We start from the raw sequence: 24,948 nt of genomic DNA, 5'->3' as shown, positions 1-24,948 counted from the left end.
TGTTTTTTCATGTTGTTTGTGCATCTTCCCTTGTAGCAGTGCAGATCTGAGGTGTTTCAGTTTTTACCCTATAAACTTATAGTGTCTCTGCAAGGTTCAGAGGGAGATCAATATTAACAGATCCCAATTAGCCTTAAACCAAATTAAGACATTTACGGTTTTGTCACAATAGACAGAAATGATGAGTTTATTTATTATCTACAATATATACAATATAGGTTTGCAAAAGGGTTTACAGTTTCTAATAGTGGAGAAGGAGAGAACGGGTGGGGTGTGGGATGAGATGTTAAGTAGGTAGGAGGTGAGGATATAGAGTTATTAGATCTTAGGAAGCATGAAAGAGGAATCAAAAGAAGTTGGCTACTGGCAGGAGAAAAGAAAGAAATGGCGAGGCAAGTAAGTGGGAAGACAATAGAGAAAGTACAAAAGACAAACATAAAACGTAAGAAAAAGGAAAATGGAAAAATAAAAAAATATACAAACTGTAATGTACTATTCATATATTCCAATCCTCAGTAGCCTAATGCATGAAAAATACTTGGTTTCACAAATCTTGGGAATTTAAGGGTGGGAAAGGGAGAGAGGGAAAAGGAAAAAAAGAGAGAGAGAAAAAAAAAAGGAAAGAAAAGAAAAAGTAATCTTGAAGGAAAATTAAGGGATTGTTTCTGTTGGAGTTCAGTTTCCTTCCTGCTTCCCTTCCCATCCAGTAGGTGAGGTTTTCTGTTGTTGGCTGTTTTCTCCACCCTTAGGATGGTAAAGGTATTAGGGTGGGAGGGTTGGTCTTAGGGTCATAGCCCTTGCCTGTCCCAGTTGGAAGACCGTCCCCCAAGGATCTCCTTTGGGACTTGCTCGTGTGTTGGGGTGCCTAGGCTTATCTCCTTATATGGCCTGTAAACCTCACAGTTCCTGGTCTTCAATTTAGTCTCTGAACTGTATCTCACTCACCTCCTCCCTTTCTACTTCCTAATCAGGAACCTCTTTCTCTGGAGTTCTTGAGGGCTGTGCTGTTTTGTATCAGGCAGATCAGGGCCAGGCTTTGTGAGCTAGGACTGGCCACATAGCTACGAGCACTGTGCTGGGTTAGTGACTGTGGGGAAGTAGTGGGTTGGGGGACCATAAGTACCTTGATATTGCTTCTAGGCCCCAGGTGGTGTCCCAAGCTGGGGGTTGTCCTAACTGATGATGGCAGTAGCAAGGATAACCCAAGATGGTGACAAAGGTGTCCCAAGATGGAGGTTGCTGCTTTTAGAGATGGGGCGTTAGGGTGGCCCTGGCGGGGGCATTTGGTGGCATGTTTGGAGATGCAGCTCAGTGTCGTGCTTTGCTATGGTGGGTGGTTGTCTCCAGACCCTATTCAGTGTCTCTAGGTGCAGGTTACCACGTGGAGGGGATTATGGCAGCAGTTGCAGTGTCTCAAGATGGAGGCAACCAGGGGAGCCAAAGTTAGTAGATGGGGATCCACACAGGAACCCGTGGCTGGGGGGTCCTGCTTAATTTTTAAAGATACCATTATATCACAATTTCCTTTCATGGTAACTACAGAAACTTCAAACTCATCATTTTAACGACTGCTTAATATTCATTAAGTAGTTATATAATAATTTATTTCACCCTCTTTCTTATTGAGTGTTGAAGTTATTTCCAGCCTACACCATATATAAATGATACAATGTGAAACGTCTTTAGATGTAGAAACTTTACATTTTGTACCAGTACCTTAGGAAAGATTTCCCAAAGTACCCTTATCCAAATATGACTGTTTTTATGATTCATTTTATTATTCTTGGTCTCCCTTACTGGGACTCACCACTTTATCCTCAGTACCTAGTACATTGTCAGTTTCAATAGATATTTATTGACTTAATGAAAAAAATGAACATATTATTGTATTATTTTTTCCCTAAATGATGAACCCTTTATTTTTTTTCACAATGGCCATACTACCAAAAGTATAATGACAGATTTATTAAAATTCGAATGTCATTCTTCATAAAAATATAAAAAGCTGTCATGAAATTCATTTGGAAAAATAAGAGGCTCAGAATAGCCAAAGCAATCCTTAGTGAGACAAGTGATACAGGAGGCATCACAATACCAGACCTTATGCTACTGATCTATATAGTAACAAAAACAGCAAGGTACAGCATGGTGTTGACACCATGAAGACCAATGGAATAGAAGTCACAGAGATAAACCCCCATAAATACAGTTACCTCATACTGGATAAAGGCGCCAAAAACATTCATTGCAGAAAAAAACAGTCTCTTCAAGAAATTGTGCTGGAAGAACTGGAAATCCATATGTAGTAGAGTGAAATTTAACCTCTGTCTCTCACCCGGCACAAAACTCAACTCTAAGTGGATCATAGGCCTAGGCCTTAGACTTGCTAGAAGAAAATGTAGGCCCAAAATTTGAACATGTTGGTTCATGAACTGACTTCCTCAACAGGACTCCTATAAAGTGCAAGAAATAAAATAAAAAATCAATAAATGGGATGGCATCAAACTAAAAAGCTTCCTCATAGCAGAGGAAACAATCAAGTGCATAAAGAGAGAGCCTATCGAATGGGAGAAAAGTCTTTGCTACCTGCACCTCATAGGATGTTAATTTCCGGGAAATGCAAAGAACTCAAAAAAATCTAACATAAAACAAAACAAAAATCAAACCTAATCAATAAAAGGGCAAAGGAACTTGATGGATACTTCTCAATAAATATGAATAAATATGAATTGTCAATAAATATGTGAAAAATGTTCGTGATCTCTAGCAATTAAAGAAATGCAAATTAAAACTATACTGAAATTCTATTTTATTCCAATGAGAATGACAGTTGTCAAGAATACAAGTAACAATAAATGTTGGCTGGGATGTAAGGGAAAAGGTACACTCCTACATTGCTGGTGGGACTGCAAATTGGTGTAACTACTCTGGAAAGTAGTATGAATATTCTTCAAAAAACTAGGAATGGAACCATCATATGACCCAGTTATCCCACTCCTGGGTATATATCCAAAGGATTTAAAATCAGCATACAACCATGATGCAGGTATATCAATGTTTAGAGCAGCAAAATTCATAATAGCTAAGCTATGTAGTCCTTTATTTTAAGTTGTTTAGTTGACATTATTTTCTACAAGTGGTTAAGACTTCCTTATGTTTCCATTCTATTTTAATAAGTCTTAAAAGTAAAGGAACTTCTTGTCAATCATAGAACTACTAGGGAAGGTAAGGATGCTTACTGAGCACAGGTAATAGTTATTGTCCACTATATACATCTCAGGCATCATCCTGAGTACTTGCCCAGGATCACAAGGGTGGTGAGTTGGTAGTACCCAGATCCAAACTTGGCAGTTGGACTCTTAATCTGGGCACTGGTAGATTAGGTGGCATTGCTTTAAGATGCTGAAAATTCTCCCTCATTTTACTTTTCCTACAGCCCACCCCTTTACTTCAGCCAGTGTAACAAGTTAACAAATTATTTTCCAGAGAACCTGGACTAGTTGACCAAATTACAAACAAGGTGTTGATCAGAGTTACTGAGAATTTTGCATTCATTTCCAAACAAGAGCTTGAATTGCTTGCAGGGCTTGGTTTAAAAAAAAAAAAACCATTTCACCAAGTGAAGCATGTTGGAATATATATTTTTATAAGCCTTAGATTTTTTTGACTGAAGGAAAGAATCCCTTATGTTAACACGAAAGACAGCTGGTGGCTTTAGAACTTCATCCATGTGGGAGTTATTAATCCATGAAGGACTGTATCTGAGACTGAACATTACAAGTGATATGATCCTAGGGATTAACCAATAATGTTTCCTATTTAGTTGGTAATTGACCTGGTAAAGTGACTTCTAAAAAGTCTAATGTCGTCATTATGTCCATTTCTTCAGTCTCTCCTTTCTATTATAGGGTTTGGGAGTTGCAATTAGCACTAGAAGACTTTTTTTTTTTTTTTTGCAGGAAGTTGATTTAAAAATTGCAGCAGGCTTTATTCTATTACATATCTCTATATGATTTTTTTTAGTTACTTAGTAGCTTTCCTATATGTAGTTTCTATTCTAATTATGCTAGTTAATTTATAATGTTAAATACTTCAAATTTTTAAAAAAGCATTCCTTCTTGGACTTGGCCACAAACTTACTGTTCTGCCACCCCACAGATGATGAGAAGGATGCAGAACAAAGGCCAGCCCTTGTGTTTGTGGTGCTGTGGTTAGTGACAGCACTCTAGCTCTAAGTTGTAACCTGAGACTTGGCTTACCAACTGTGAGTTTTGTCCCTAAGAAATGATGATCATGTTTAGCATCAGTGGGAAGTCAAGGGACTTCCTGGTTGGGGTTAGGCGTGGACCAAGAAGTTCTAATTGGCAGGTACAGTGTTGGAACGGAAAAGCTTCTGTGGATGCTTTGTGCTTGTCCTTTGGCTTCTCCAGAGTGCAGGAGCGAGCTTCACCTAGTAGAAACAGGAGACAAGGTACAGTTGGAGATGTGGCGGGGGTCCTTGTTCTTAGGGTGATTTCAAGAACTACTTATGATTTGTTCTCACCCTGCCTCCCGTAAATTAATGAAACCACCTAGATTTATATGGAAATAATTTTAAGATGGCAGGGAGGACTGTGCGAAGTGACATGCCCTTTTTTTGAAATTTGAGAAGAGAACCCTGTAAACACACTTTTTAAAGGAGGTCGTGTCCTGAGGGCTCAGAGTAACAGAAATCTGGGTGCAAGCCTGTGTTCTCTGCTTGCTAGTTAGGCCATTGGTTTCTTGACCTTTGTGAGTTTCGTTTTCCTCATGTGATTTGACTCATTGTTTGGGCGTGGGGGTGAGACAAGACCCAGCGTGTAATGTGTTCAGCACAGCCGAGGGTCGCCTTAGCCTGCCAACTGAGCACTTCTTTCAGTGACCTGGATTCTAGTTCTGTCTTTCTGTTGCAGAGGACCACTGTGCCCTCAGGAAAGCTGGTTTACCTCACTGGTATTTCAGCATTGTAAAAGCATCAGCGTCTCTTACAGGTGAGGTGAAGAGCAAGTGAAATATTTGTGAAATACAAATAAGCCTTTGGTGACATTTCTTGTATGCCACAGACCACCAACTAAATCAGGGGGTGCCTTGCAGTGAAAGCCGAGTTGTGAGGGGCTCCCTACTCAGATCTAGTCCATAAAGAAATCAGTGGCTACTTTTTAAGCCACAGGGAGAATGGAAGGTCATGGTTAATACAAGTCTGTTGTGTGCAGTGGCTTTATATGTTGTCTCCTTTAATGCTTAAAAGTAATCCTGCAAGGAAGTATGTTTCTTTGCTTCTTCCCACCCATTTTACAGGCATAGAAATAAATTCAAGTGTGGTAAATACTCATGGCAGAAAGAAGCTGGAGAAACCCAGTTTAAATCTTAGGCCTGATGCCTGGTAACGGCTTTGTGACCTTCAGCAAGTTGTTTTCCTTTCTGAGGCTGTTTCCTTACCTGGAAATGGTGAGAGTAAAAGTTCAGAGGATTAAATGAGATCATAAATTCCTGGCATGTCGAGAACCCATAATAAATTGTCATTAACCTCAGTATTGTTCAGATTTGGTGAGATTTTTGATTGAAGAATGGCTTCAAAAATTATGTTTTGTTCAAAGGGAACATCTGATTGGAAGATACAGGAGTCTGGTCCAGCATATAAAGATCACTGACTTATAGAAATGCATGAATCTGGGGGGAAGGAGAAGGGTAGAAATAAAACATAAAAGGAGAATTATCTGGGCATCTGTTAGATTTATTTATTATCTGGGCATCAATGGGATTTATTTATTCTGTTAGACAATTCACTGGCAAAATATATAAGCATGCTGTTCACCATTTCATCTTTCAGAATAGGGAAGAAAAAAGGAGAAATTATGTGTGAGTTTAACTCTGATGAATAGTGAAGAAATGGCTGATAAAAGAGAATTGATAGGAACCTTGTTCTTTTTTTTTTAGTGTGTCACAGCCAAGAGTTGATATTGGGGCCCACTGATGCCAGGCACCAGGATGGTTCTGTTTGTGCACGAGGGAGAGGTGTCTTATAAGTAGGACTGACACGGGTTGAATGAGGAGAGTAAACTTCTCCTGAATGGGGGCTACTAAGCAGATAAAGGTGGTCAGTTGCCAGAAGTGTCGTGGATGGTGTGTGGCCTGGGGTGAGAAATTGGCTTTTAATTACTGGTGAGAACAAGCCATATTTTATATGAAGTCTGAGTCAGGAAAGGTCCAACTGTGCACAGGTTACATGTTTTAAAGTTCAAAATGAAAGTGGACAGAGTCACATCAGAGGGTGGGGGAAGTAACTGTATGAACTAGAGAACACCATGTGCCTTCAATGTTCACATCTGGACAGGGTTGATTTGGAAACTGGCAATGTGGAAATGACTTTGTTCCTTCATTCTAATATTTGATCACAGGGTACCTCTCTAAATCAGATGGGTACTTTCATTCCTTGGGTGGGAGTTTCCTATCTGGACTAGATAATACAAGGTCCTTTCTAACTTTTAGTTCTTTTTTTTTTCTTTGAACATATTCTTTACAAGTTGTGAAAAATATTCTTCTTAAAGAGAAAGAAAAGATTCATAATGTGAAGTAGAGATAGCTGAAGGATTGTATGAGTTTAATGTTCTGCAGTTACACCTAAAGATTGGGGGTTACTTGATGAAAATAAAAATGAATCTTACTCAAGAGCCCATTCATTACTATGGGAAAATGTATTGAAGCTGTATATTCTGTCAGGCTATTCTTATTTGAAAAGCATTGTATTTAACATAATCTGTGGATGTGATTAGATATTGATTCATATATTAAGATTTGTGGTGTTCTGTTTGGGAGCAGGACTGAAATATCTGATTTCTTTAACCAGGATTTTTGAGTGTTGGCACTAGAGAAGGAAGAAGACTCTTGCTGTGAACCTGGCATTATAAACAGTGTTTGCACATTCATATTCTCACTTGAACTTTCCAGTCCTCTCATGTTGTCAGATCTGGATTCTGAGTCCTCCTTCCTTGTTGCTTTGAGTGGAATCAAGGCCATGTAGTTACTGTGTGAGTTTTGGACAGGACCTTTAGTTGTTTAATTTCTCTGAGCTTTGATCTCTGGGGCCTGGGATGGGGGGATGGGAAAGGAATCCCCTAAGGCAGATGAAAGGGTCCAGTATGCTAATGTGGGATAGAAGTCCACCCAGTGCTTGGCACATGCCATGTGCCAATACATTTTAACTGTATTATTATTATTATTATTATTATTATTATTTAGTGTTATTTTAGTTTTATAGATGAGAAAACATTAAAAGAAAAGAATTTAAAAGAATGGGATAGCCTCAGATTAAAAGATGCTCTGTTTGGTGAAAGACCTCTTCCTGGAGAGCTTTGAGTCATGTTTCTCTTACCTTTTAATGAGAAAATTGGATGCATGTTCTTCCCTCCCTCTGTCCCTAGCTCCTGATGTCTCCTCCTTTCTTCCTTCTCAAATGCTGCCTGCCTGTGCTGTATTCCACGGGGGCGCTAAGGATTCAGCAGTGAACACTGGCCAGATCTCTCCTCCTTCTCCCAGAGCTTACCTTCTAGTGTGGTGAAAGACAGTGTGAAATATTTTACAAGCATAAGATTTTCTCACAGGTATGAATGCTGTAAAGAGGCAGGATAGGCAGATGTGATCTGGGTTGTGTCCGGGCAGTTTGAGCCAGGGGAATAAGGGAGCAGGTGTCTTCTGAGGAGGTGCTGGATGAGTAGTTGGGATCTGAGTTCTGCAAGGAGCTAGTTGGCCACTAACTGGCCACTTCAGATCTGGGGCTGTTCCTCAGAACGGAGAATAAGAAAGAAGGAACTGAGCATGTTCCCTGAATAGGAAGCAGGCCTGGGTGCTGGAAGGTGGTGAGGGGAGAATGGAGGGAGCTATGGTTGGAGAAGGGGCTGAACACCCGTTGCTAACGCAGCTTCCTCAGGACCCACACGAGTCCTGCCATTCTTTCTGCATCATTGCCTCCTTCCTTCTTTCTTTCACCCTTCGTTCTTTCCTATTTTGACCTTTGATCTCCCATGGAGGTCCTCGTTAGTTATTCTTATCCTTCCAACCACACTTCAAGGGCACTGAATACTAGGCAGATGGCACTGAAATTCCAGACTCATCAGCCTGGCGCTCAGGAGTAAGCAGTCGGTTAGGTTTATAGTGCACTGACTTGGAGTGCCTACTGGTGTGTCAAATTCTGCACTAGATAATAAGATGCAAAGGACGTGAATTCTGTCCCTGACTCTGAATGCCTTTCTGTCTAATGTGGTAAACATGTAAACTGGAGACTGATTGGCTGGATGATAGATTCATTCATTCTCTAAGTAGACATTTACTGCAGGCCTTCTCTGTCCCACAGCCTTGTTCTATAGGGTACATCTTGAACAAGACAGAGAAAGCTTGCAGCTTCATGAGGTTTACGTTTTAGTGGGATTAGATGATTACTGAAGAGATTTAGCTATTTATTGACTAAGTATTTACCAGAAACTAGTATTATAACATTAAATACAGGGATTATTAGGCATTATTTTAACTGATTCTTAGGACAAGCTGTGTTTCTATCTATATTCAATAAAGATGAGGCAGTCGAAAATTACAGAATTTAAGATCTTGCACAAGATCTTATAGCTAGTTTAGATGTGACTCTAAATCTCTCTAATAGAGTCATTGCACAATTACAGTGCTACTCGTGGTTAAATGCAGAGGTTTTATGTGCTATTGTGTTTTCCAGGGAAGTGTAGAGCTAAGGTGGGAAGGAACTGTGTTACGAGGATTGGAAGGGTGGGATGTGTAATAGTCTTGTCACCTGCTACATTCAGTCCCATTACTCACCCTTCAGTGTGGCTTAACTGTGAGAGTGCTCTCTGCAGTTCCCACCCCCATGCCTTTTCTTTCTTTCTCTTCCTCCTCCTCCTCCTCCTCCTCCTCCTTTTTTTTCCCCCAGTTCTGGGATTGAAACAGGGCGTGCACTACCACTGAGCTTTGCCCCCAGAGTTTTTTTATTTTTAAATAATTTAGTGTTGCTAAATTATCCAGGCTGGCCTCGAACTTGCAATTTTCCTGCCTTAGCCTCCCAAGTCTCTGGGATTACAGGAAGGAGCCGTGGTGACAGGCCCTCATGCCTTTTCTTTGTCTCCCTCTGCTTTGTCTTCCCCTTCATCTCAGATTGTCGCACTCCAGACCATACTTTGTGTCTTACATCTCTCCTCTTTCCATGGCTTCTGCAAGTCCTGCCTTCCTCCAAGAATAGTGTCTGCTTACTTTTTTCTATCACATTTTTTTCTAAGTTGTAGTACTTCTCTCAGAGACTCTGTTGCCTTTCAGGTAGTTTTCATTCCTCCATTTCCGCTCCAGAGATCAGTGAACCCTTGAATCGAGGCTTTATGTCCCCTGCGTATCTCTGTGCCACAGGGTGGGTGCTCAGTTCATAGTGCTTGCTCCAAAGCCGTGACCTGCAGCATCATTTCCAGTGGGGTCTTTGATACCCGTCTTGTTTCACTGGGATCATTAAGTGAGCTTTTCTTTTCTTAAGAGCCCCGCATGGATGTGCCTTTTGAGAATGGCTTTAAAAGTTTGTGATTTTTGTCAGGTCTAATGTGAGTCTCCTTGGAGCTTCCTGGGTAAATCAGAACCTCTTCAGGAAGCCTCAGTTTGATCAAATAAACATACCATCTGGATTTAGCCATCTGTGGTTCCATCTTATTCTTGTTTTTCTTAAGCTCCTCCCTACCTCCCGAGTAATAGCCAGCTATTTCTCAGAAGCAGAGTGGGGAATTTGTGAAGTTTTCTGAATCCAAAAGGCTCAGTGACTCCTTTGGGCAGCATAGCTCTGGTATTAGGGAAATGAGACAGAGACAAATTCCTCATCTGTACATTGACAAATGGAGAAAGGCAGCCTCGCAATAGAGAAAAAAATATTCTCTAAGGGGAAAGAAATAATAAAATCAAGCTGGTTTATGGTTTGTCAGTCCAAAAAGCTTTTAAGCTGTATCTATAAAGGTGTTTTTTACTTAATGTTTGTTCTGCATTTCAGGCATCATTGTGTGATAAGTGGTATAAATTTAGCTCCTTTAAGTCTGATCTCCTAGGGGTTGAGATTTAAGTGTTGGAACGAACTGTATTTGAAAGGACTCTATTGATTGGGCTTTGATTTGGTCCTTCCTTACCAAAGAGAGATACTAAATAATGGCTGGCTTCCCTGTTTTTATTTTTTTATTGTTTAAGGTTCACTTTATAGGCTTCTCCTCCCCACCCCAGCCCATTCTCTGCCTCCTAACTGTTCTTCTTAAAAAGACTAACATGGTATTAGAGAGAGGAAAAGAGAGAAAGAAAAATCAACTGTCACATTGTGAACATAATTGATTCAATAAATAACGTCTTTCAATTCCCAGGGCAAACCTCAGAGTCCTCGCTGATGTCAATTAGTGCTCAGCTCAATAAGTGGTGGCGGTCTTCATTTAGACAGACGAGCGTTCACAGACTCCCACCTCTCAAGGAAGGAATGTGCTTTTCTTCTTTTAAAGACATACTAGCTGGATTTATGCACCTGCTCTGCAAAACAGAAGTTTGAAAAGGAATTTATGTGGGAGTTTTTAGTATTCCTAAAAGTAGAGTGAGGACATTTAATTACTGTCCAGGGGTTTGTTAAAGCAAAACAAAACAACAACAAAAACAAAAAAAAAAATAAGAACAGGAAAATAAAAATTGCCTAGAATTCACAGGTCTGTAAGCTCTATGATGGTGGGGCCTGTCTTGTTTTTTTGCCATTTAATCTCTAATGCACACGGTAGGTGCATAATAAATATATTAATTGAATTGGGTTTTGAATGCATGAGGACAGAAATGAGTACAATCCAGGTCTTATGTTAAGAATTTGACATACTTATATATATTATGTCAGAATGGATTCTATGCTCATGTATAACTAAAAAGAACCAATAAAAAACTAAAAAAAAAGTAAGGCCATCAATCGATGAATGGCTAAAGAAAATGTGGCATATTACATGATGGAATTTTATTGTCATAAAAAAATCAAATTATGTTATTTGCAGGAAAATGGATGGAACTAGCGACCATTATGTTAAGCAAAATAAGCCAAACTTAGGTCAAGTGTTGCATGTTTTCTTCTCACATGTGGAAGCTAGAAAGGAAAAAGGAAAATAAAGGTGGGGGACGATGTGTCTCATGAAAATCAAAAGGAGATGGATAGAGTAAAGGGATGGGGAGGGAGGAGGAGAGGGAAAGGGGAAATAGTGGGGAATGATATTGGCCAGATTATATTGTTATATTTTGTGTGCATGTACAAATATGTAACAACAAATTCCACAATTATGTACAAATATAATGCACCAATAAAATATGGAAAAATATTAATAAAGGAGAAAAGAAAGAAAAACAGATATGCATTAAAAAAAAGAGTTCAGTTAATTTTTGTTCCTCTGATTGTTTCATCCCCTGCCTCTGCTTCTTTCTCCCAATTATTTAAAGGAGAATAACTCCAAAGAGTACAGTACATATTGCATCTTCAGAAGTGATTAAGGAGACCCTACTTCATCAGTTCCCAGACTGGTAGAGTTGGAAAGGGATCTCAGAGGTGGTATGAAGCTGCTACTTACAAATTCCAGTATGTGAACTTGTGTTTCAGAGTCACATGGAGCATGTTATAAATGCACAGATACCAGGCCTCAGTCCTGGGATTTCTGATGGAGTCACTGGTAGGGAGTCTATTTGAAAGTTTATTTGCTTTTGTGGATTGTTGTAGAAATTCTGGTGTGCAGAGGGTGTAGAAGACACTAATCCAGTTTGCCTTGCAGACCCCCGACCTCTGTGGTCTGAGGCACTCCTTAGTAAAGTGAGCAGCCTTAGGTACCCAGCAGAATGGCTGGTGGAGCAGTGACTAGGACTCAGGTCTCCTGGCTCGGATGACAGCATCTTGGGTAGTTTGCTGCTGTGCTTTGGCTGATGCTCCATGGCACTGGATATGTCTCAATTTTTTTTCCAAGACAATGGCTGTGTTTGGGGTGATGGCCCTGGCAGAATCTGAAGAACCTTCTGGATCAGAACTCATTCATTCTACTTTGGTGTTAATATATTCTGTTGTTTTCTCTAGTGATGCCTTTGATTACCCCCATCTCCATCCTTTGGCTCAGAAGGAGTAGGAAGTCCTTGCCTTTCTTCTGTAAGCCATTCAGTGTTTTCCAGCCCTGCTTGATCATAAGAGAATCATATGAGTGCTCATTCTGGGTGTAGGGACCCAGGGCCTGCTTGAGTCCTGTTACAGCAGAATCTTCCTGGGAGGGATTTGGGAACTGTATTATTATTATTATTATTATTATTATTATTATTATTATTATTATGGTGCTGGGGATTGAAACCAGGGACATTTTGCTACCAAGCTATGTCCCTAGTCCTTTTTTATTTTTATTTAATTTTAATTTAGTTTTATTTTGAGACAGGCTCTCACTAAATTACTGAGACTGGCTTCAAACTTGTGATCCTCCTGCTTCAGTCTCCTGAGTCACTGGGATTATAGGTGTGTGCCACCATGCCCAGCAGGGGACTGTATTTTACATTCCATTCCTAATTTTTTTTGGAGTAAGTATTTAATAAGCACATTTTATTTAAATAAATCCTCCAGTAAAGAAATGGAGAATTTTACTGCCTTTACTGTGTACATAGATATGTCAAATTTACATGTGCAGCTCTCCAACATTCCCCTTATTGGAAACATCCATATTTCCACATCACAGTTCCCAGAAAGACTTAAATGTCTCAAAATTCTGTATCTCCTTTGGCTTGTTTTTCTCTTGATACCACCCAGGCTTTATTAATGGTTCACTTCATATCATCATCTCCATCTTCATAAATTTTCTTTAGAACATTCATTAATCCCTCACTAGGATCTGTTTTGGTGTTATATGAAGGCTTTTCTTTCTCTTTGCATTCTTTTTCCCACCTGAGTCAAGTACTCTCACCGTTGTGTTTTCTGCTTTCTTTCTACATAAGATGAGAACTGTGTCAGTCTTAACTGTTTTTGAACTGCCTTCCTCAGAGATGGGTTTCAAGAGATTGTTCAGAATCATGGAGTAACTCTTCCCATTTAGAGTCTTTACCAAAAATCAAACGAACCTCACTGTGAAATGAACCTGCACATTCTCAGCGGGAATCTGATGAACTCCCATTAAAGTGATATCATTTTCACAAACTTATTGGATTGATCCCATCCATAATTACTGATTTTCACGGTATATCTGTTGTAATGGGAGCAACCACAGCAGCTGGCTTTTCCTCCTCAAGAAGTTCTGGTTTCTTCTGTCATTTCTGTTGCATCTTGTCCTTTATTTCTGTATCGTTTTTTTTCCCCTGCTGTAAGAGCATCACGTACTCTTTTTCTAGTAGTTTTTTTCCAGCAACACCTTTACCTCTTCTAGATCTTTCTGTAGCTCGCCCAGAGCTGAAGCCATGGTCTGGCTGGGTCAGGCCGCAGGCCCGTGCTGCAGCCATCCACCCGAGTCAGGAAACACTGCAACAAGCAGGTAGACCCGCATAGAACTGGCAGCGCAGCCCACGTGCACACAGACCCTGAGCCAGATCTTGGCTCCCCCACGTATGTCGGAGCCTCTGGAGCCTTTGCGAGGCCGCAGCCCCATTGGCCCTACCCCACTGAGCCCCCTCCGGTCATAATTTTTATTCTCTTCAAATGCTTTTCCAGCCTCTGTCTCTGAGAATAGTGAATCCCCAGACTCAGCTTTGAGGCCCTTAAGACCCTCTTTCAAATTTATAATTCCAACTTGCCTGCCGAAGAACTTGCCCTTGAAGGAGGAAAAGATAGATCTATCTGCTTTCCTCCAAGGTAGAATTTTACTGCACCGGGTAGGGGTGTAGGAGGTTGGCTGGACAGTTGTGGATGGAGTGGTGCTGGAAGGTGAAGAGGTATCTCTAGAACCGGAGCAGAGGGCCTGTGTGCCTTCCCTGGCCTGTCTCTTGAAAGCTGTATGACTTTGGGCAAATTGCTGAAAACCTTTTGAGTTTGTTTCCTCGTTAGTAAACTGTGAGTAAGAATACTACTTGCTGGAGGGTTTTGTGTGTATCAGACAAGGGGTTGGAGATGGGCTCTGGGTATACAGGCTCAGAGATGGAGGTTTGCAGACAGAGTGTATTGGAGATAACTTACAGGAGGAACTCCATGATAGAATGAGGGAAGCAGGATCAGGAGAAGGTGACATTGACCAGGGTGAAGTTGCAGCAAAAGTCTCAGCTCCTGCTGTGGAGCGCAACAGGGGTGAGGTGCCCTTCAAAATTGTCCTGAATTTTTATCCTAATATCCAGCAGCTGTTGGATATGGCTGTACCTGGAGGCAGGCATGGCCTCAGCTCCCTTTGGTTGAAGGTGGCTGTGTGCCCACGGCAGCTTACAGTCCTGGTCATTGGGGACAGGAGTGCTTGTGACCTGGAGGGTAATTCACTGGGCACTCCCGCACTCACTGCACTGGTAGCACACAGGATGTCTTGGTAGTGAAGTGAGCACACTTGTCAATGTTAACAAATATTAGCTCATTGCCATTCCGGCTCTGGCAATGGTGATCAGTAACTGGGCACTTTCAAGAAGTTGCCCGACTTCTCTTGGGCTATCCTTGTATTTACCATGGAGATCCCAAACTCTGCTTTGCTGGTCTCCCTAAAAGGGTCTGAGCACATGTGGAAATATAGTGTAGGTGAAATTTGTGAGTAAAATATTATGAAAATGCATGAGATGACTCTGAGCCTACTTTATCGAAATGAATATCTAGCTGTGATCTGGATTCCTTGAAGGCACAAGGATGTGATAAATGTAAAACTGCTTGTCTGTGAAATATGGCATTTTGATTTTTCTTTCTCTCTCTTTATAGGGAATTAGAATAATGGAGATGCTGCTAAAGGAACAGTGTGGTGCCCCCTTAGCTGAATAAGGAATCATCAGTGAGTACCAAAAGCAAAATCAGAATCATTTACTCAAGCCATGTGTTCATGCTTATGAGCCTGGCATTATGTATCAGCCTCCCTGGGCTTTTCATGCTGTATATTTCCCAGCTATGTCTGTAGAATGCTATCTCACAGGTGTTTTGTTATCTATTCAGTACCTTTATTTGCTTGGTTCTTTGATTTTCAGAGCAGTTTTGTACTACGTGCTGGGTCACAACTGCATTCAAATTGTTAAAACTGTTCAGTATAATCTACCCTGATTGAGTCCCTCAAGGTGGCATAGATTTGTAAAGACGGCAGCTCAGGATTAACTGAAGCTTAATATTATTGTTCAGAGAACAACAAAAGCAGATTTAAAACTGTTATTGGAGCAGGAAGGATAACAAGAAGGGAAAATGTTGATTGGCCAGTGAAACAAATGTTATCTTATTAGTCATTCAGGTTGAGCATTCCTAATCTGGAAACCCAAAATAAGAAATTCTCCAAAGTCTGAAACTTTTTGAGTGCTGACATGATGTCACAAGCGGAAGATTTTATACCTGACCTATGTGATGATGGCAGTCAAAACCCAGGTGTACTAAAAATATTTCCTAAATTTACCCTTAGGCTACGAGTATGAGGATTATATGAAACAAAAATGAATTTCATGTTTGGGTCCTATTTCCAGGATATTTCATTACATAGATGCAGATATTCCCGAATCTGAAAATATGTATGTTCCCAATCCAACATACTTCTGGTCCTAAGCATTGTATAAAGGATACTCAACCCACTGATTGAAGGTGTCTGCCTGAAATGCTCTTCTGAAAGATTCTAAAGCTTGGAAATAGTGCTAAGGCTATGGGTAAGGGTACCTTGAATGATTTTTTGGTAATGTATGCTATGGTCACAGGCAGCAAACAAGACAGCTCTTGTGTATGGCAAATGGTGAAGGATTGACAACAGATACTGGGGAATCACAGAACTATTCATTTTCCCTCCCCTGGTAATTTCTATTGTCTACATCAAGGAGAAAGTTTTTCATCGTGGAAAGGATGGGACAAAGCTATTTAATAGAGAATAAAACCCAAAATAAATGAATAACATCTTGCTGAATTTAAAGGTAGATTTTTAACATTACAGAGAAGGTAAACCTCCGAGTAAAGCAAACAGTGCTTTGGGTATTTCAGAATTACCTTATGTTGGCTTAAAAACACAGTATATGGTTTTGTATAAGTGACCTGGTGTTCTAATTGTAATGCACAATGAACTCTGAGAGCAATTTATGAAAGAATAAGCAAAAGGAATCCTTGTATACAAATGCCTTGGTATTCAAAGCATGCTGGCCAGGCTTGTGAATGAACATCAGTTGGAAACTGTAAAGTGTTTCTGTTTTTTGCAGATTGGACTCCATTCTGATTAAGCTTCCATACTTGACACATATTAATAGATTTCATTATTCCTGGAAAGGCTAAACAAGATTGTTTTTACATAGTACACACGGCAGGTGCTCATAAAATGTCAGAACTTAATCTTAAATGTTTTACTCCCCATTCCTTAAGACATTGTAGAGAAGAATGTGGCCTCGTCACCCGAGGCTCACTGAGCATTGCTTGTATTTGGGCACACATTTTACCCTGGCTGGTGGGATCTAAAGTCAGGTTCTGGTTCTATGAAGGCATGAGGGGCCTCCGATTACATATACCTATCGGTTTTCAAACTTCAAATTAGTGTCAAACTTTAGCAGACATCAGAATCATCTGGAAGACTTGTTAAGCACAGAATGGTGATTCAGTAAGTTGGGTGGTCTCCTGAGCGTTTGTGTTTCTAGAACACGTTCCAGGTGATGGTGATGGTGGACCCAGGACCACATTTTGAGAGTGACTGCTTTAAATGAGTTCCCATTTTTGGATGGAGTCAGATTCAGTGCTTTGGCACTAGGGAGGCTTACAGCTGGGGTTTTGAAATTGTTGCCCACATTTGGTCAACTTTAGATTAATTGGAAGAATGGTTTTCTTTGTATGCCTTTTCTCTGATTTTAGCATCTCAGTCTTGCTTGCCTTTTTTGGTGATTTGAATGTTGACAAGCTCTAGGCTGAAGTGGACACAATTGGTAAAAGAGCTGAGACTCAGGTCATCTTGTGCTTTGAAGCAGCTTGGATTTAAAGTGTTATTAGTAAAGATTAACAAATTAAATAATTTAGTAGCATTTCCTTTTGATTACCTATTATCTTTTGTGTGTGTGTGTGTGTGTGTGTGTGTGTGTGTGTGTGTGTGTGTGTGTATGTTTACTGTGGTTGAGGCCTAAGCCATGAATTCAGGGCTTTGCATTGTTTGCAAAAAAAAGAAAACCAATTCATTCTCCTCTCTTTCAAGTGGAGTGGTGGTTTAGGTCTGGATACAACCAGGAGATTAGTATAGGATAGTTGCGTTTTTTCGAAGTCAATACAATAGAATTCATGAAGGATTTATATAATTCAAACTCAAAATTCATAACCAGTTTTCTCAGAGGAGAAAATGTAAAGTGAGCACATACCCATTAACTCTCACTAAAAAATCTACAATTACTGTAAACTTAAGGCTGTTGTTAAGGCTTTAAGATTTTCTCAAAATTAGCTTCAGTGAGATATCACTTATATACAATTAAATTATATATATAATTTGTGTGTTTGTGTGTATGTGGTGCTGGGGATTGAACCCAGGGCTTTGTGCATGAGAGGCACGCTCTCTACCATAAATGAACTAATTTTAAGAGTACAGTTTGTTGAGTTTTGAAAAATGAGTCATATAAGCATTGCCACAAATATGGTACAGAAAATTTTGAGGCTTTGATGTTACCAGCTTATCCCCTCCCACACAAATTTCTTGATTATTTTTACAAAGCTTTTCCATTTTGAGATGTTTCTGTTTTAATGAAACTTTTTATTTTCTTTAAAATAGCTCTAAGGAAAATGTGGGGATGGTTTTAGGTTGTCAAAGGATTACTTGTTTTTGAGCAGTATAAAGCTATGTTAAAAGAAATGGGACACCATACTTAGACAGTAGGGATGAGAATATGATAGTCCATAAGCTAAATTGAGTCTGCTGTCTGCTTTTATAAATAAAGTTTTATTGGGACACAGCTATGTACTTGACTATGTTCAGACTTAAAACAGCAGAGCTGAATACTTGTGATAGTAGAGACCTTAAAGTCTGCAAAGCTTAACATATTTCTTATCTGGCCTTTTAAGGAAAGATTTATTGCTTCCTGAGTTAGCATCCTAAATTAGTCCAAATTAATGTCAAGGAGTGTTGCATTGCCTTTTTGTGTGTGTGTGTGTGATGCTGGGAATCAAACCCAGGACCCTTTGCATGCTACATAAGCACTCTGTCATTGACCTACATTCACAGCCTTTTTTATTTTTCATTTCAGTTCATTTATGTATTTTTTATTGGTGTTGACCTTTTTTTTAAAAAAAAATTCAGTATTTAGCCAGGCACGTTGAAGAATTAAGACTCTCAAAATCAGCCAAACACAGTGGGGCACACCTGTAATCTGAGCAGCTTTGGAGGCTAAGGCAGGAGGATCGCAAATTCAAAGCCAGCCTCAGCAACTTAGTGAGACTCTGAGCAACTTAGCATGAGACTCTGAGCAACTTAGTGAGACCTTGTCTCAAAATAAAAAGTTAAGAAAAGGCTGGGGATGTTGCTCAGTGGTTAAGTACCCCTGGGTTCAATCCTCATTATAGATGATAGATAGATAGATAGATAGATAGATAAACAGACAAACAAACAAACAGTATTCATGATATCTTACCTGTGTTCTAAAGTTTATAGTTTGGCAGTTTATTTCCCCTGCATTGAGTCTAGGATTATCACTTTTGTGATTTGGATGATGGTATTTTCAGGATACATAAAAAGTACTAAAATGATAACAGTGAACTTAAAATACCAGCCACAGTGGTCACTAAAATTGCTCATAAAGTTCCAACACACATACCCAGCGGAGTAGAAATACAGGCATTTTGTTAGCAAATAAAGTGGCACTGTGATGTGACGGTAGTAGAGGTGCTGTTTATAATTTACACAATATTCTAGACTGTGGAATTTTGCTGCTCTCAATTTTTAAAAGATATTTTGCTGGATTTGTAAAAATGTGCATAAGGAGAGATTACTTAATATCTTATATCACGCTGTATTTCACGTTTGCGTAACTTAAATACACACAGAATGTGACTACATTTTATATGGTTCCTACAATTTAAAGATAACTTCCTCAAATTCTCTGACCTGTATATCCAAACGTATGTTTGAAAATTAGAAAACCTAGAAGGTGATTTTGTCATGAGCCAAAACGGAGGCACATAAATCTCAGTCGCCAGTATGCTTGTGGCGTTGCTGCTGACACATCATTTGATAGATTTTTGATTTCCTGTCATTTTTGAATAAAACAAATAGCCCTGACAACTGTTTGTTCTTGCCGCTGGCAGTTGGGAGACTGGACTTGTGAGATTTGATAACACAGCAGCATTCTGTCACATTGTGATGATTAAGACCTCAATTTTAGCTATATCTTAAACTCCTCTCTGAACCAGCTCCTCTAGCTGGTTGGACTTAATAAAATGAGGTGCTGGCTTTGTTCGAAGATCATTAGGAGGTAGGAATGCGATTTCTTCAAGAATTATCCGTAATGATAGAATTCAAGTGACTCTGGGGAGTTGCTTCAGAAAAGAGGGCAAATAAGTATCGATCGGTAGACATGTTTATTAGGTGATAAAGCCTGTTTGTTTTCTCTTGCAGGGGAGCCGTGTCCAAGTGGGCTTCTTTCCAATAATAACTTCTTGGCCACAACACATCGTAGGCACAGTTCCTGGAATACAGGTTTGAGGATACAGTATTGGCAGAATAAAGAAGAGGAGACATCCTTGCCAGGACACAAAACGATACCCTCCCCTTGGAGCCTGCTTCAAATAGTGGGACTCATGGAGAGGAGACCATCTAGCTGGATTTTTATGAACACTCTCTTTATGATTTTATAAATAAAAGAAAAAGATCCATGTGAGATGACATCCACTCTTCCTCAGGATGTCCTGCTACTTGTTTGTGATGGCACCAGGGCAGTCAAAGGCCTGGGGTGGTGGTGCTTGTACCCATATTTTAACAGCATGATTGTTCATGGGATTCATGAGTGGATTCTGGAACATATAAAGTTGTTGACTCGATTACCTGTTCTAGGGGGCTTGAAACAGGCACGTGCCAGACCTGTGTTGAAGCTAAGCCATATGTATACCAATGTTTAAGATTTTTCAGAAATCAAAGACTTTTGATGCATAAGCACTGTTAGCATAGCTTTCATAATGTAGCATGAACTGACTGTGCTTGGTGCTCTGCAACAACATGGAATGGATGGTGGAAGGCAGGTTCTGGTCATGACTCCCAGTAACTCATCCTGTGATATGGAGCAAGCCATTCAGCTCTGCTTTTTTTTTTTTTTTTTTTTTTTACTGGGAGAGTGGGGATAATCAGGCACAGGTCTTTTGCCTTTGGGTTGTTATGACTAACAAGATAGTTTAGTTTGAAGAACACAAATTTGGGAGTCAGATAGATAGACATGGATTTGAATACAAACCCGTCTCCTAGTTCATTGATCACATCCATAAAAATCTTCCTGAAGCTCATTTTTTTTCACGATTTATAAAACGAGGTGATGAGATGAACTCTGTGAGGTTGTTGAACTGCTTTGAGATCACTAATATAAAGTGCTCATCATGTGGCTTGATGCCCAGAAACCCAGTAAATAGAAGCCATTATTATGTAAAACCATTTGAACATATAGTTTTCAACTATAATGTCAGGGAGTATTTGTTTGAAAATTAGATGACAGTAGTTTGCCTTTCTCATGATGAGAAGCCGAAATATGAAAGCATGCTACCTAACAGAGACATTGAAGAGAGGCAATGATTTGGAATTCATCTTAAGATAAAAATTGGGCCATTACTGAAATTCTTGGGGAGATTGTTCTTCTTTTAATATTTGAAACATTTCCACTTAGTGCCTTGATGAATTTCAGAGCAATTGTACTTTCTCATACAAGCCTGCCACTGTGAGCCTCCTCTCCTGTACTTGAGCTATTTGTGCTGCTTGAGTCTTGTCTCCTGGGATAATTTCTCTTCCATCTCCTCAGTGTTTTATTCAGTTCTGTTGGAGGGAAAATGAATGGTAGAAACCAGAACACATTTTGACCTTCTCTTCCATTTAGTAAGGTTTTTCCAAAACCTTAATAGCCCCTTTCCAAAAGTAGGAGGTGATATAAATTGTTGAAGGTGAAAGGCAAAAATTTTTATTTGGAGATGGATGTTGGGTATAAGCTTAACCTTTCCTACTGAACAATGTGCATCCTCTGCAGGCCAGAGTTCTCAGCCTTGGCTGTCCATTAGGGTCACTTGGGGAACACAATGCCGTCCTGATGACCTGGGCTGCACCTAGATCAAGAAATCAAGACCTCTGGAGGTGGAACCCAGGCATCAGTGTTTTCAGAAGTTCCCCATGTGATCCCAAAGGGCTTCTAATTTGTAGACATTTATCTGATTTCTTTCATAATGTGTCAGAGGTAGGAAAGGATCTCTGTAACAGGGATTTTTACTAGAAGCAGAGTGTAGCAGAAGCAGAGAGAGGCTGAATTGGTGCCTTGGTTCCCTGTAGCTGGGGTGGCCAGTGCCAATGTGAGCAGCGACCTGGCAGCTGAAAAGTGAAGCAGGTAGCTGCTGTTGAGGTCCAGGGAGTGCAGGTCTGATTGAGGGTAAGCAGCTGCTGTCCAGCACCAGCACAGTGTAGCAGTGTGGCTGGTTTTTCTATTTTATTTTCAATTTTCCAGGAAAAGGAAAAAAAAATTAAAAAGAGATCTCTTAATTTTCATGTTGCAAAAATTTCAGAATTGCTTAAAGCCTCCTTTAGCCAAATAGGTTTACCAGCCAGTACTTTTCAGCCTGTGTTTGTAGGGTGTTAAGGATTGGCCTGCACATCCCAGCCAATTTTTAATAGATTTGCATGTTGGTATTCTGGACATAAAATGCATCCTGCCTTTCCTCCAAGATTGCTTTTGGATGCATTTTTCTTCCTCGTTCCACAGTAATCCTCTGGACCTGCATCAAACACTTTTCCTCACTCAGTATTTTTCCCCTACAGGCATCTTTTACTTCAAGCTTCATATACATGGTTTTCAAAAACTTATGGAGTTTTCAGAATTAATTAAGGTTTTTTAGATTCATTTAACTTATATGCATATTATGGAATCCCATCTTTTACTTTGTCATCTGATATGTAGTGTAAGAAATGTCAAAGCCAGGATTGCCGCTTTGATGGACACACTAGGAACAAGAGTGGGAAGGGTGAATTCACAGACCTGGCTGATCTCCTCCTGACGGGGCCAATGTGCCTGCCCTTCAAAGAGAGGATGTACCAGACACCCCTGGAGGAGGGGTATGTTGACCTGCAGGTCCGCTGGTCCTTCCCCCAGAGATTCTGACTCATGCACTTTCAATTGGAACTCAGGATCTGCATTTTGACACAAGTTCTCCAGGAGATTTGGTTGTGCTGTTCCACAGACCACATTCTGAAAAGTACTCATTTGGGAGAGGTATTTTTGGCCTCAGTGTCTCCCTCATTTGGGAAAGTTTTACAGTCAGTTTGGCCCCCTGATCAATGTAGTTGATCACTCAGAACTCAATATGAAGTTCCTGTGCAGAGAGAGGCTGACTCAAGCTATCCCTACAGTGATTGAGGTACTTTTCCCAGGAAGGCTGTTAGGATTTAAATTATATATAAATGAAAAAGGTGCTGCATTATTTTTATATGAATTACTTTATGGCTTTTTTTTTCTTTTTTATGGTACTGGGGATGGAACTCAGGGCCCTGTGCATGCTAGCACATTCTCTACCACCGAGTTGCACCCCCAGCTCTACTCTGTGTATTTTATAAGCATCGTATATGTATTGACAATCCCATTTATCAGATTTTGTAGGGCACACAGTATAGACAACTCAAGGTTATTATTTTAAGTTGGACTCTTTTTTTGTTGTTTCGACCATTTCCATGGAATTGTTTCTTAATCTAGTATATGTTTCCCTGCTTTGAAAAACAGAAGCATTGAAGGGAATGAAATGTTTTCAGGTCCTCATTTGTGTTTTTAATTATGACATGCTCTGTCTAGGTTTATTAGAGTTCTTCACTGAATAGCCCCAGATGTATTTGCTCTTTGAGTTCCATGGTGGTTTTAAGAGTTTTTCTTTTCCCTCACTGTTCGCTGTCATTTCTCTCAGCTATTTTGGTGTCTGCCTCTGGAAGCTTCCACTAGTTTGCTGTGGGGTGGGAAAATCACGTAATTGCATCCTCTACCTCTTGACGTGAACAGCAGCTGAATGAGGCATTTTGAACATTAAAATGGGTGAACTTTGCTACATTGACATTATTTGTGGCTCGGCTCCCTCCTTCCAACTTATTTTTTGATCTTCAACTGCGGTTGTCAGATCTGCGACCTCAAGATAAGCAAGATGTTGGTAGAAATCATTTCTCCTGATGGATGAACCATTGCTTTTCTCAATTGTGTTGATTTTTTTTTATATACCGTCCTATCATGTGAAATATAGTGGATTAAAATCCAAATGAAAATTTCTCAGGCCCGGTTTTTATATAGGATAAAATATTTTATATTCAGTATTACTGTGATTTAGATCTATAAATCAGTTGCGTGCCTAAGAAATTCCATCCTGCAGTCTTTCTGAAATAAAGGTGTTAACAACCAATATTTATGTGTGAATTCTAATTTCTTGGGGGCATCACATCTTTTGGCGTAGTTTGTGTTGATTCTTTCTAGTAAGGATCCCTGCCCAGCTGCCCTGATGAGGGTGATGTAGCTACTGCATGGTGTTAGTTACCTGAAGGTGAGTCAGTAGTCCCAGAGATAAGCAGAGGCCACCATTATTCGGTGATCTGGGAGGCTCATGTGCTAATGAAACGAAGGACCTGAGTCCACGGAGGGAGAAGAGAGGAAGCACATTGGGAATGAGCAGCAGCACAAAGCTAAGTAGTCCTAGAGAGGAAGGGACAGAGTAGCTTCTCGTTGACCCGTGTGGCTCAGCTATACTTTTTGTACTTGGTTTTTGTGAGATGCACTTTTGTCCTTTTATTTGACCCCTTTAGACTTGGGTTATTTGGTTGGGTTTTTATACCTTGTTACTAAAATGCCTCATCCCAGCCCTATTAATGCTCTTCCTTTCCTCCAGTTAGAGTGTGGTGATGACCTTACTTTTAGGAGTACAGTCCTTGTTTGATCAGCATTTATTGAGAACCAGCTGTATACAGCAGAAAGACAGGGTTTGTCTTCTCTTTTGACTTTATCCAGTGGATAACTAGAAAGCTTGTGCTTCATTGCTGATGGCTGGTCAGACCAGATACAGCCACCCTTGTGGAGAGTAAAGCAAATGGTCATGATTTACTTAAAGGATGTAGGAGAGAAAGTCAGTATAGGATGCACAGTGGAGAGATCCACATGAAAATGTGAATTGGCCGGGCAGGTGGTGCACGCCTGTAATTCCAGTGGCGTGGGAGGCTGAGGCAGGAGGACCCGAGTTCAAAGCCATCCTTAGCAAAAGTGAGGTGCTAAGCAACTCAGTGAGATCCTGTTTTAAATAGGGCTGGGGATGTGGCTCAGTGGTTGAGTGCCCCTGAGTTCAATCCGTGATACCTCCTCATTCCCCAAATCAACAGCAGGTGCACACTTGTAGATAGAACATCTGAGTTAGTGTGGGGTATGCCACAACACTTTGGAAGTTGTCAGCTTTTTTTTTTTTTTTTTTCTAGACCCAGCCCCATAGAAGGGTGGAGCAGGCCCACATGAGATCAGACCAGCTAAGTCAGGAAGGAACTTCAGAGTGTGCAGTGACTACAGGGGATAAGACACCAGGCACAGCCTCCTTGACTTTCAGACTCTGGTCTAAGGACATGCCTGAATTCAGGGATGTAG

At 40.2% G+C, this 24,948-nt stretch overlaps 1 protein-coding gene and 1 pseudogene across 2 annotated transcripts in view; one reads left to right on the top strand and one right to left on the bottom strand.

Moving 5' to 3' along the window:
- The window catches only part of Prelid2 (PRELI domain containing 2), an 85,265-nt gene extending 61,537 nt beyond the window's left edge, over window positions 1-23,728 (top strand). For both annotated transcript variants that reach the window (XM_005324217.4, XM_078047178.1), the window contains exons 6-7: window positions 14,897-14,966; window positions 19,728-23,728. In XM_005324217.4, the coding sequence (XP_005324274.1) occupies window positions 14,897-14,956 (60 nt within the window). In that variant the 3' untranslated portion in view covers window positions 14,957-14,966; window positions 19,728-23,728. The remainder of the gene's footprint in view (window positions 1-14,896; window positions 14,967-19,727) is intronic.
- Window positions 12,729-13,472, bottom strand: LOC101977543 (calcyclin-binding protein pseudogene; annotated as a pseudogene).
- Window positions 23,729-24,948: the final 1,220 nt, after the last annotated feature.

The sequence above is a fragment of the Ictidomys tridecemlineatus genome, chromosome 1, assembly GCF_052094955.1.
Source record: "Ictidomys tridecemlineatus isolate mIctTri1 chromosome 1, mIctTri1.hap1, whole genome shotgun sequence".
Lineage (NCBI taxonomy): Eukaryota > Metazoa > Chordata > Mammalia > Rodentia > Sciuridae > Ictidomys > Ictidomys tridecemlineatus.
The sequence above is the reverse complement of the archived record's forward strand: the minus strand, read 5'-3'. Positions and strand labels throughout refer to the sequence as shown.